The sequence below is a fragment of the Sus scrofa genome, chromosome 6 (assembly GCF_000003025.6).
Source record: "Sus scrofa isolate TJ Tabasco breed Duroc chromosome 6, Sscrofa11.1, whole genome shotgun sequence".
NCBI classification, from domain to species: domain Eukaryota; kingdom Metazoa; phylum Chordata; class Mammalia; order Artiodactyla; family Suidae; genus Sus; species Sus scrofa.
In genome coordinates this window covers 150,215,049-150,228,545 of record NC_010448.4, presented here as the reverse complement: position 1 = coordinate 150,228,545, position 13,497 = coordinate 150,215,049, and the positions used below count along the sequence as shown (strand labels likewise).

Sequence of the window (13,497 nt, the reverse complement as noted above, 5' to 3'; positions counted from 1 at the left end):
TGGTGGGGGTTTCAGCATCTGTAAAACAACTGAGGAAATGTGCATCAGAGACTGTTACCTAGGTGCTTCCGAGAGGCACTGTAGCATTGGACCTGGGGGGAAGGCCCCATAGGGTCCTGCTCGGGTACAGAGCCACAGAGAGAAAGAAGCAGACCAGGTCAAGGGCTTGCGAGTGATTAAATGTGAGGATTGAGGAAAAGAGAGAAAACAGGTTTGACTCTGGGGGTTCTGGCTGAATAACTCGGCAATGAGCAGTGGCTTTATTGCATGGGGAGCTTGGCATCCTGGCTGTGTGTTGGGGGCGAGATGCATTCAGCTAGAGAACCAACGAATGGGAGCTGGAGGTGTTGCTCAAGTGGGCGCTGGACAGGAAGTCAGCAGGGACCTTGGGCTGCTTGAGATATCCCGAGGGGGGTTGCGGATTGAAAAAGGATTGAGTCTAAGAATTTGCAGACTCTGCAAGAGGAGGGGAGGAGCCAGACAAATAGAGCCAGTCCCCTGGCCTCCTTCCTCACTTTGCTCAGGGCTGCGTCCTTGGGCTGGCGCCCTTCTCCAGGTAAGAATGGGGGAGGCAGGGGGCAGGGGCTGGGTGCTGCTCTGAGCCCCACTAGCTTTACAGCCTGCTCTGTCCCTCACCGGCCTGGGAGAAAGGCACTTTCCTAGGTGTCCCCTTCCCCCCAGATGGGGATATTGAAAGAGGAGTGCCATGAGCAGAAAACAAAGTCCAGGAGGAAATGAGGACGTACTTAAGCACCTTTAAATACAGGGTTGGGGAGTTCCCTGGTGGCCTAGGGGTTAATGATCTGGCATTGTCACTGCTGTGGTGCAGGTTTGATCCCTGGCCTAGAAGCACCTGCCTGCCCCAGGTTCAGGAGGTAAAATTGGCAGTGTCTTTGGGAGCAATGGCCTAAGTGAGAGCTTTGGAGCCTGGACCGAGGCTTTCATTCTATCCCCTCCGTTTCCTAGATGTGAGGCACTGAATTTTATCTCCAACCTATTTCTTCAGAGTATGTTTGGGAGATAGATTTGGAAGTAGTTAACTTTTTCTGCATTTGCTTCCTTGTTCAAACAATTGATTGAATTATCTTTCAAGCAATGAAAGGAATGACGTTTACTGCTATAGTCACAGAAGTTTAAACAAACACATAGCTAGATGAGTATCTTTTTTCCCATGTGCAAAATTGGGTACTCTTCTACATGCTAGACCTTAAACTTGAATTTTGTATCATGGGCTTTTCTTGAACTCTAGGCCTGAGACGCAGCTCTACAGGAGACCAAGTCCTGCTCTGCAGAGAACTCCTTCTCCTTCCAGAACAAGGATCTTCAGCAGGTGAGCAGTGTTAAAAAAACAAAATTCAAGGGCGTTCCTGTCGTGGCTCAGCAGAAACGAATCTGACTAGCATCATGAAGACGCAGGTTCAATCCCTGGCCTTGCTCAGTGGGTTAAGGATCTGGTGTTGCCTTGAGCTGTGGTGTAGGTCACAAACGCGGCTTGGATCCTGCATTGCTGTGGCTGTGGTGTCGGCCAGCGGCTGCAGCTCCGATTTGACCTCTAGCCTGGGAACCTCCATATGCCATGGGTGCAGCCCTAAAAAGACAAAATAATAATAATAATAATAATAATTCAGGAGTTCCTGCTGTGGCTCAATGGGATGGATGGTGTCTCTGCAGTGCCAGGGAGCCCCAGCCTGGCACAGTGGGTTAAAGTATTACTGCAGCTGCTGATAGGTCACAACTGCAGCTCCAATCTCATCCCAGGGCCAAGAACTCCATATGCTGCAGGGAAGCCAAAAAAGAAAAAAACATCAAAAAAACAAAATTCAAGGGGTTCCTTGGTGGTTTGGGGCTTAGGACTTGGCACATTCACCACTGCAGCCCAAGTTCAATCCCTGGTCTGGGAACTGAGATTCCCAGATCAAGCTGCTTCATGTGGCAGGAAAAACAAACAACCCAAAGAAACAAAACACGCACACAAATTCAACTGAGTACATGTGAAGATTGAATTGCTTTATTAGGTGTTTCAAGAACTGGGCAGCAGCCCATGTGGCAACCAGAAGGCTTCCAGCAATTACACAAAATACAAGGTTTTTAATAGGAAGAAGGGTGGAGCAAGGGAGCCATTAGGGAAACAAAAGGAAAGATTATTTTTAGGCCAGGTTTTCTTTGACGGGGGAAAGGAATGGAGTTTACCACACAAGTCCACTTCTTCCTCTGGGCACCAGGGATGGAGAGGGTCCACAGACAGACCACTCCTTGGTGCTGACCAGCAAATTCCAAACTCCTTGGTTAAGATTACATTTCTGGAGAGAGTTTTCATGGCGCTGCGGAAACAAATCCGACTAGGAACCATGAGGTTGCGGGTTCAATCCCTAGCCTTGCTCAATGGATTAAGGATCCAGCGTTGCTGTGAGCTGTGGTGTAGGTCACAGAGGCAGCTCAGGTCCCACGTTGCTGTGGCTCAGGTGTAGGCCCGCAGCTGTAGCTCTGATTAGATCCCTAGCCTGGGAACCTCTACATGCTGTGAGTGCGGCCCTAAAAAGCAAAAGAAGAAAAAAAAAAAAAAGGATTACATTTCTGGAGAAGGTGGAAACATGCAGATGAGTCAAGTCAAGTCTAGATTTGGTTTCCTGGCTTTAGCATAAGTGATGCCATTTTGGGCCTGTGGTTTTTCACTTAATCAGCAGCTAAGACTTGGTAGTTGAGTGTCTCGGTAAGTGGAGAAGTGGAGGGCGGGGGTGGGGGCACACATATTTTAGAGTGAATCAGGGGAAGTGGCCCTTTGGACTGATGAGGAACAAGTCTAGGATGAGGATCCTTAACCTGGAGCTTTGGCAGCCCAACATTATTGGCAGAATTCATGACTTTGTCACTACTAGAAATCACAGGTGTTTTAATTTTATGTTACAGTTTTGCACGTATCATGAAGCAGAGTTTTACATTCTACATCAAAATTTACAAACAGTTTAGATCTGCCACTCAATCTTGTTAAATAGTAGGTTAAGAAGCTCACATGTTGGGGTTCCCGTCGTGGCAGAACGGAAACAGATCTGACTAGGAACCATGGGGTTGTGGGTTCGATCCCTGGCCTCGCTCAGTGGGTTAAGGATATGGCATGGCCATGAGCTGTGGTGTAGGTTGCAGACGTGGCTTGGATCCTGCATTGTTGTGACTGTGGTGCAGACTGGCAGCTGTACCTCCGATTAGATCCCTAGCCTGGGAACCTCCATATGCTGTGGGCACGGCCCTTAAAAATAAGGAAAAAAAAAAAAAAAAAGATGTTAGACTGCAAGTGTGTAAGTGTGATATATTAAGAGTATTGATAGGAGTAAAGACTTTGGTAAGGTCCAAGGAAAGACTTCACTGAAACAGGAACGATTAATAGAGATAAGACCCCCCACCCCCACCCCAGGACCTAAAGGGTACTCCCTGCTGGAGGCTCCTTAAAATGGAACCACTGAGCTGAGCAACTTGAAGGCTCTTGGTCACGGGTGAGCTGTGCTCTTGGAGGCTCTGTGACGTCCCCCTCACTCTAATGCTGAGACCCATGGGGGTGAGGGCTGGGGGCGTCATTCCCGTTGGGCTGCCTCCTTCCAGAACCCTCTTCTCTCTCTTACTTACATGACTCACTTGTGATGTTGGGATTGTGTGCAATAAATAGAACGAATCGTAAATTGCATTTGGCTGCGTTTCGATAGGTCTCCAATTCCGAGACTCACCTGGGCTTCCTGCAAGGCTGCGCCACAGTAAACCAATTTCCCTTCATTTCAAGGGTGAAAAAAAGCTTGTTCTGATTTGCGTTTTCTTGGCTTGTGACTCCCATCATTTCATATGTTTATTATCTACTTGTGTTTCCTCTATGGGGAATTAACTTTTCAGAATAGGCGGCCTATTCTTAGTATGCTTTTTTTTTCTTCTTGATTTGCTGGCGGTTTTGTGGACTTCCTTTTAGCTAGAGAAAGAAGAATCTTGTATCTTGACAGTTTCTACCAAGAAACTAACATAACTTGGGATAGAGGACTGCTGGTCACACTGCTTAGAAGTAGAATGCCTCTGGAGTTCCCTGGTAGCTCCGTGGGTAAAGGATCCAGCGTTGTCGCTGCTGTAGCTTGGGTAGCTGCTACGGTGCAGGTTCGACCCCTGGCCTGGGAATTTCTGCATGCCACAACTGTAGCTAAAAAAAAAAAAGAAAAAAAGAACGTGAGTGGCTCCTAGAAGTAGACTCCAGTAGAGTCCTTATGAGATATTGTGTAGGAGACCCTTCCTCTACTCTGAGTGGTTAGGGGACCAGACATCTGATCGAAAGGTAAGAGAACAGGACACTGTAAAATATGTGCAAATATTGGGGTTGGTTTTATTTTTAGGGCTGCACCCATGGCATACAGAAATTTCCAGGCTAAGGATCAAATCAGAGCTACAGCTGCCAGCCTACACCACAGCCACAGCAACTCGGGATCCGAGCTGCTTCTGCGACCTACACCACAGCTCATGGCAACGCCAGATCTTTTAACCCACTGAGGCCAGGGATCGAACCCACATCCTCACGGATGTTAGTTGGATTCATTTCCGCTTTGCCACAACAGGAACTCCCTGGGGTTGGTTTTAGATGCTACTTATAAATTTGTTACTGATAAAATGATGCTTCCCACAGATGTCCCCCTCCAGCATGGTAGACCTGGAGACTGGGTACTCCTGAAAACGCAGAAGGGCAAACACCCAAAGAACCGACTCCACCCTTAGAGGGTGGGACCTTACCTTGTTCTGCTGGTAACTCGTTCTTCCGTTAAATTGACAGGAGTCAAGCTGTGGATGAAGCAGGCACGTGGGTGAAGCTGGCTCCTGACCCAACTGCGAACCTAGTCCTCAGCAGTTAAAGAAAAGATAACCACAAGGCTGGCTGAAAGCCAGTGCTCCTTCCTGCAAGTCTGGACCCAGGCTCCAGTTAAAGTTGAAGAAATTATCTTAGATAAGTAGTCAAGGACGTGTGGCCATTCATAATAGCATTTATAATCAGCTGGAGCACTTTTCCGATTTATCATTTGCTTAGGTCCCTTTGCTTGCTTCCTGATTCATCACTTTACCTGCCTGTTATTGCAGTCAATCAGATCTGTTATTTGTTGTGATATTGATAACAGGAGATACTTATCTCTTGCTCTATTTTAATTTAACCCTTGTGGTAATAGGGTTAGTACCAAAGTTTAGGGCCACCACTCTTTTCCCATATAAGCTGTTGGCCCCAACTGTAATGATGGCTCTTGTTGTTCTTTACTGTCTCATCTCACTGGTGTCTGCTACTTCCTGGAAGGAAAATACTCTAGTTAAGTTGTCTCAGAGTGTAGCCGATGGTGGGAATTTAAATAATTGTTGGATATGTCATATGAGCCCTCATGCCAGCCATGGACAGTATCTCCCATCAGTGGTCCCCATCACTGATTTTGATACCATACCAGACCCTGAGACCTTCTATAATCTTTCTCCTCCACGACTCACATTCCAAGTTCAGATAGCCAGTGGGCCTCCGAATACCCCAACTCCTTGCTTCCACCTGTCTGAGGTAATTTCCATCGCAGGAAAAATGACTACTGGTCCCCCAAGGTCCCTCAAATTTCTTCTGAGAAAATGTGATGCCCAAAACCCCCCCAAGTGTACACTGAATGAATGTGTAAGGGCTAATTCTGACTCCAATTTATGCCAGAAAGTCAAACAAGTTGGATATCATGTAAATGGACTGTGGAAGGCTTGTAGTAGTTCTCACTCCTGGCTTGACAACATAATCTCTAAACTCCCCCAAAATGAACAAATTAATGACACTACCCTGGGAGGTGTAACTTGTGCTCCTCCAGGATTTGTCTTTGTCTGTGGCATAGGGAGTGACTCGCCAACGCAAGGATGGGCACATCGCTGCTTAGACAGCTGGCAAATGCAAGGGTCATGTCTACTGGGATATTTTAGGACCCCCTTCTCCGTGCACAGCCTGCAGAGCATCACTTCCCACTCTAAATCAAACTCCCGCCTTAAAAGAGAGATAATGGCTAGGTATGAGGACAATAAAGGACAAAGCAACCTCATACCAAGTGCCGGAATTTATATCAATAGAGATATGATCCGTAACCTATCTGCCACAATTGAACAAATTGCTGAGGACACAGCTGAAAGTATTGCAGCCCAACACACATCTTTGAACTCCATGGCTCGAGTGGTCCTGGATAATAGAATGGCTCTTGATTTCTTACGGGCAAAAGAAGGAGGAGTATGTGCAGTGGCTCATGACACATGCTGCACATACATCAATTCCAATGGAGAAGTTGAAACCCAAGTAAATAAAGTAAGTCAACAGGCTACCTGGTTATAGGATGGACCTAAAGAGGATATGCACCAGGACTTTTATTTTCCTGGTTGCCATCTGGAATAGGGGGGACTCTTTGGGGGGTACTGATTCAAGGGTCCACTTTGATGATCATCCTCTTTGTAATGTGCTTATTAATTTTCAAATATCTGTCCAGGTGCTGTGACAAAGTGGTCAAAAGAGAGACAAATGTTTTCATAATCCAAAATACTGATGTTAAGCCTGGGACTTGGGAATTCTTTGAAAAGAAGTTTCAAAACTTTCTCTCCTCTAATCCTAAAGAATTAACATCGCCCCTGTTCAGCAGGAAGTAGCCAGAGCGGTCGTCGCCCCTGTTCCCCTTAGGATTGAGGAGTATGGAAGAAAGGGGGAACTGAAACTGAGCAGGATCCTGCAGGGCCTTCCTGGATACAGTGCCCTCTGTGTCCCCCACTTCCTGTTTGTAGAAAAATCTTTAGTCCCCTAGGCCTTTGCAGGTTCCAAAGAGCAGACTCAAGCAGTTAATAATTATAGAAGTGAAAAAAAAATGCAGAAACAAAGAATAGCAATCAAGCAAGAAAAGTTCAGCCATAAAGCAGAGTCACAGGACTCCTAGTTCCTCCTCAAGGGATATAGATAACAATCCAATGCATTTTCTTGAGTTGTTTTACAGAAACCAAGACCCCGTGATGAAACCTGCTGACCACAGCCATGGAGACCCAGAAAAGTTGGAACCAGAAGAGTGATGACCAAGATGGCAGAAATATAACTTTGTTGCTTAACACCCAGACAATCAGAAGAATCCATAAGCTAATCACATGCTTAAGACACTCATCCTTAATTTTAGTCTTTAAAAACCCTTGCCTGAAAGCTATCAGGGAGTTCAGGTCCATTAAGCATTAGCTGCCCATCCTGCTTGCTTGACATCCTGTGAATAAATGCTGTACTTTTCTTCATCACAATCCAGTGTCAGTGGATTGACTTTACTGTGCATTGGGTGAGCAGACCTCAGTTTGGCATTCAGTTCAGTAACAGCCTGCATTTCAACTGGGAGAGTTCAGTGGTTTTCCTTAACAACTTTTCAATTTTTTTTGGAGGGGGGTCTTTTTTGCCTTTTCTAGGGCCACTTCTCATGGCATATGGAGGTTCTCAGGCTAGGTGTCTAATCAGAGCTGTAGCCACCGGCCTATGCCAGAGCCACAGCAGTGAGGGATCCAAGCCGTGTCTGTGAACTACACCACAGCTCATGGCAATGCTGGATCCCTAACCTACTGAACAAGGCCAGGGATCGAACCCACAACCTTGTGGTTCCTAGTCAGATTCGTTAACCACTGTGCCACATGGGAACTCCACAACTTTTCAATTTTTTAAATTTTAGGAGCACTTTCTTTTTTCTTTCCTTTTAGGCACCTGTGGCATGTGAAATTTCCTGGACCACAGCAGTGACCTGAGCTGCTGCAGTGACAACACCATGTCCTTAACCCACTGCATCACAAGGGAACTCCTTAGGAATACTTTCAAGCATACAAAAGAATAAACTCTCACCCAGATTCAAGAACAAGCATCTTCTTTATTTACTTCATCTGTTCCTTTTTTTTTTTTTTTTTTTTTGGCTGAAGTATTTTAAAGTAAATTCCAACCACAATACTACTTCACCCTTAAAAACTTCAGTATCTACCTCTTAAAATATAAAAATGTTTTTTCAAATAATCACAATAATATTGCCCCAGCTAATAAATTTCAAATTCCTTAATATTTAGTCCATATGCAAAATTTCCTTCTACAATTTATTTATTCAAGACAGAATCTAAATAAGAGGCACATAGTTCTCTTTGTCTGCTAAACTAGAGCAGCCCCTCATCCCCCAAGTCATGGAGTTATTGGAGTCCTGTTGAAGATCCTACCTGTGGATTTTCTGGTTGCTTCCTCACACTCACGTTGATAGCTTTAGATACAACTTCTATTTTTAGTTTGTTTCATCAAGAGGGTGTATGTAACTAACATTGATCACTTTTTTATTAGTAATCATTCTTATGTTTTCAGTTTTGACCTTTTCTGTAACGTAACGCCTTTCATATACGTTTTTAACCTTCATCTGTCGTTCATAATTTGAGTTATTTTATAACAAATAAATGCTAAATTTAAGAGTTTTTAATAACCAATATAGATTGTTTAAGTGGTTAAAGTAGTGAATTATGTTTATAAATTATTTGCTTTTAAACTCTTGCATTTTTTGGTGTGGTAAAGTATATGTAACACAAAATTTACCACAGGTATTTTGAAGCACAGTCGAGCGCCAGTAAATACATTCACATTGTCATGCAAACATCACCACTGCCCATGTCACAATTTTTCCAAACTGAAACTCTCCCCATTAAACACTGTATTCTCAGTTTTGAAAACTGAGAACTTTCACCCTTTTACTTAAAAGAAGCACATTATGTCTTTGCTTTGGCCAGTAGCACTACCCCATTTGGAGGGCCATTATTACATAAAATAGGGTCAGTTGAATACCAGCAATGCAATACTGCAGCCATCTGATAAACTAAATGGCTTCTAAGAGACTAAGACACTGGACAAAGGGATGATTTACATCACTACTCAGAATGGTGTGCAATTTAAAACTTGTTTCTGGAATCTTCCATTTAAAACTTTTGGACCAAGGTTGATCATAGGCAACTAAACTGTGGAAAGTGAAACCCTGGATTAAAGGGGAGGGGACTATTGTAATTAAAAACACCTTTTGATATGAAAAAAGTGGTACCTTGTAACTTTTGATGTTGACTTCTATTGAGATACGACACCTCTGCTTGCATTATTTCCCTGGGTGTTATGTTCAGGCACTGCACCCATTTATTTACTTGTAGAATGTGCTTTTAATTTTATAGCTTTAAGTGCTTTTTATCTCATTTCTCCTTGCAGGCCTAAAGAGCTGGGCCTTGTGTGCTCACCTTTCTACGCATTAAATCTTTTATCCCCTCTACTTTCCTGTTTTTAAATTCTTGTATTGGTTTTAGCATTTTAATTCATTTACATTAAATATCCTTCATCATATCTCCTTGGGGTTTCCGGTGCTTATTTTAAAATTTTATTTCATTTCTTTTACCAGCGTTTACCTCTTTCTTGTTCTTTTTTTTTTTTTTTTTTTCTTTTTTGGCTGCACTTGTGGCATATGGAAGTTCCTGGGCCTCAGCTGTAGCGATGACAGATCCTTAACCCACTGTGCCACAGTGGGAACTCTTCTTTCTTATTCCTAATGTAGTTTTAAGTCACTCTTTCCCTTTATCCCTGCTTCACTTTAGGGTTCTATCTGATTATGCGTTTTTTCCCTTGCTCTCCTGTGTTTTATTTTAGTTCGTGTTTAGAGCAAGAGCTGGAGAAAACCATTCCTCAGGGGAGAAGTATAGAGAGGACTCTGTGTTTGCAAGCAAACTTGGAGGCCACTGCTGTCCTTAAACCCTCATCTTAATCTCTGTCCCACTGGGTTCTCAAATCCCCTTACCTCTTGGACCTTCCCCCACCCACAAGAGGAGTCCAAGGAGCTGAAGGAGGAGCCCATGCAGAGAACCTACTCCTCCCCTTACCATCTAGCCTAGGAATTTCCTGGTTGGAAAGCTTGGAGCCCCTTGCTAGGGCTTTCCAACACCTATTACCCACCTAACCTCCCAAGGATAGACAGCTGATGTGAGCATCACTGGGCCCTAGAGGTGACAGAGGACTGACTCTCTGAGTGGGGCTAATTGGAGAGACATGTGCATAAGTCTGGATGTCCACTTGTATATTATGAGAATCCTCCAAATTCAAGCATGAGCTGGGAGTAGGCAGAGAAGAGATGGGCTACGAGCCAGAGATGACTCCCCTCTTCTCCAGATTCTAGGGCAGCATTCTGAGGGGTCTGAGAACTCTGAATTTGAACTTGGAATTCTAGGTCCTCATGAAGGCATATTTATAGCAGTTTTTTAGCTTTATAATTTTTAGATGTTTAGGCAGATAAGTGAGCCTCCACTGGTACTTTTTCTCCAAAGTTAGGGGTAAGCCATTCTGATTTTATAGAACTTAGAGGCTTTTGAAGGATTATTTCAGGGGAATGTCATGATCAAAGCTGCATTCAAAGATTTAGGTGGTTGGATACCTGTCGTGGCTCAGTGGTTAATGAAACTGACTAGCATCCATGAGGAGGAGGGTTTGATCCCTGGCCTTGCTCAGTGGGTTAAGGATCTGGCGTTGCTGTGAGCTGTGGTGTAGGTCGCAGACTCGGCTTGGATCTCCCATTGCTGTGGCTGTGGAGTAGGCTGGCAGCTACAGCTCTGATTCGACCCATAGCTTGGGAACCTCCATATGCCGCGGTTGCGGCCCTAAAAAGACAAAAGACCAAAAAAAAAAAAAAAATTTAGGTGGTAAGGTTTTTTTAAATGAGAAGGTACCAGGCAGGATGCAGCAGGAAGTGGTTAAAACTTAAAGGGAAGCAGACTCCATAAACAAATATACAAACTCTTTTTACCTTCAGGTAAATTAAAATACTAATAAAATATTTTTACTTTTATTTAAAGGTAACAAAAGAATAATGAAGGTAGAATTTTAGAGCTTGAGGACAAAATATGTACACCTTAAACTTACACTTAATGTTCTTATATCTCAGTAAATTTCTTTGACCTGAAAATGGTAATAAATAATTTTTTTTAAAAGGACAAAGTTCAACCAAAACAGAGTTAGAAATAGAAGAATGCACCAAGGTCCTGCACTATGAAGTACTTACTCTCAATTATTGCAGTTCATTCCACCTCCCACCCAGCTTCTCCTTGAACCACTGTGTGACCTGACCTAACAGGAAAATTGATGTCTTTGTATGGAGCATTAGGGAGATTGCTAGTAAGTTTTATATGCTTTGGAGATGCTGAGTTCATCTTATCGGTAATGCTGTCACCAGCAAAGCCCATCAACACCTCCCGGGAAATAAAGTCTAACCCTTCTTTTTTTTTTTTTTTTTTTTCTTTGTACATCCTGTAGTTTCACTTGCTAATAGTCCTACAGAGGACTTGCACCTGGCACTTCAGATGAGGCTTCCTGGTGCAAAACAGCGGTGCTCCACATCTCCGCTCTGGGGCCACGAGCAGCAGCACCGCCCGCGGTGCCTCAATCCAAGATGGCGGCAGTGGGCTGAGCTCGGAGGCCCCGCGGGCGGGGGCGCAGGCTGCGCAGCTGAGCCCACTGAAGAGAGGGCCGCGCCCCCATCCTATCAAGCAGCCCCGCCAAGGGCCTGTCGGGAGAGGGTTTGCTCTAGAGTGGGAGTTTGTGCTTCGCCCTTCTTTCCTGGAAGGAGAAAGCTTTCCTTTGCTTCTGAACTGAACTCTTCTATTGGCGCAAGGGACCCCGGACAGAAGGACCCTGGCTGGGGACCAACTCTGGAGCGTCCAGAACAATGTAAGTACAGATAATCTGCTTTTGGAAGGAGAAAGGCCTTGATTCTCACAGGAAAAAAAAAAAAGAAAAAAGAAAAAAAGGTTATCATTGGTCTATCCTTCTGGGAGGATAAAAAGCTAGCTTTTTACTTAAAATTGTTACTTGAAATTGGCCGCAATGAGTTGGTTGCTTTGGTTTCGTGTTTCTCCTGTAAGAGCCGGCATGTTACCTTGCCAGCCGCCCTCCTACCCCCAGCCCCATAACTGTACCCGGAGGCCAGCATAGTGAAGGCGGAGGTGCCCAAGGCTCTATTTCTTACAAGAGGAACTGATGTTCGAAGGGAAATAAGTTTAGACCTATGAGGCTTTTATACTAAAATATTGTTGAGGGGCGGATTGGGGGTTGAGGAAGAACACTTAAGACACCAGGCGAGGAGTTCCTGCCCTGACTCAATGGGTTAAGAGTCTGTGCAGTGGCTTGGGTCACTTCGGAGGTGCGGGTTTGATACCAGGCGTAGTGTGGTGGGTTGAAGCATCCAGCGCTGCTGCAGCTGCTAGTAGGCAGCTCAGATGCAGTCCCTGGCCCAGGAACGTCCATACGCTCCAGGTGTAGCCATTAAAAAAAAAAGTCACCAGACAAAACATGATAACTTTGCAGAGGAAATGGCCCATTTCTTTCTTTCTTCCTTCTTTTTCTTTTCTTTCTTTCTTTCTTTTTTTTTCAACGTTAGAGTTTTTAATCTTGGCGATCATGTGGGACACTGCACCCCAACTTATTTTATGATGAGGAAGGTATGGCCCACACAGGACTTGCAGTCCAACAGCAGTGAATAGAGGCCCTTGTGCTCATCTTCTGTGAAGCAGTAGAGAAAACAATGACTAGTAAAATTCTTGGATCTGCATCCAAGTTTAGGAAAGTTACTTAGCCTCTCTGTGCTTCTTTCCTAAGTTGTAAAACTGGTTTAATAACAGTATCTACCTCATGCAATTGTGAGATTAAACTAGGTAACTCTAAAGCTTCTGCTTGGCGCCATGTCTGGCATAGTTACGCTCAGTAAATGGTATTCCTCTTGTCATCCTCTGGACCTCATTCTTAGCTGAAAATAGTGGATCAATGATTTTTATTTATTTATATATTTGGCTTTTTAGGGCCACACCCATGGCATATGGAAATTCTCAGGCTAGGGGTTAAATCAGAGCTACAGCTGCCGGCCTACACCACAGCCACATGGCTGTGACCTCGTCTGCAACCTATACCACAGCTCACAGCAACGCCTGACCCACTGAAAGAGGTCAGGGGTTGAAACCTCATCCTCATGGATACTAGTTGGATTCATTTCCGCTGTGCCACAGTGGGAACTCCCAGACCAGTGTTTCTTAACTGGAGCACTTGTCCTCCCTCCCTAGAGGAGTGCATGAGAATCACACGAGTAGATGTTTGTTTGTTTGTTTGTTTTCAAGTAACATGTATTTAGTAGACTTACTCTCTACTCTCTAATGCAGTGGTTTTTAAGTATTTCATTCCATGGGAATGACCAGAAATGGTTTGTCTAAATGCAGCTTCCTGGATCCCAGTGAGTGACTCAGTAGGTCTGGATTAGCCCCAGGAGTCCAAGTTTTAACATGATCCTGATGCAAAAGGTCCATGGAATCTGTGTGTGGGAGGTAGGGGGATAACCCCCTAAGAGTTCCCATTATTCCTGGAGGGCTTGATGGGAGATAACCTGTCTCACTTGCTGGGAACCACAGGACCAGAACCACATGATCTGTTTCATT

At 44.5% G+C, this 13,497-nt stretch overlaps 1 protein-coding gene across 2 annotated transcripts; it reads left to right on the top strand.

Annotated features, from left to right (window-relative positions):
- LOC100624077 (endogenous retrovirus group V member 2 Env polyprotein) lies at positions 388–8,543 on the top strand. Of its 2 annotated transcripts, XR_002345170.1 has the most exons (4): positions 388–556; positions 1,250–1,330; positions 4,793–7,319; positions 7,729–8,543. XR_002345170.1 is itself a non-coding variant. In XM_005658141.3 (3 exons), exon 3 carries the CDS (start codon positions 5,243–5,245, stop codon positions 6,347–6,349), a length of 1,107 nt encoding a protein of 368 aa, XP_005658198.1. In that variant the 5' UTR covers positions 401–556; positions 1,250–1,330; positions 4,793–5,242; the 3' UTR covers positions 6,350–7,284. The 2 variants fall into 2 exon arrangements, 1 of the variants encoding a protein (XP_005658198.1); XM_005658141.3 differs by lacking the exon at positions 7,729–8,543 and having other exon boundaries at positions 401–556; positions 4,793–7,284.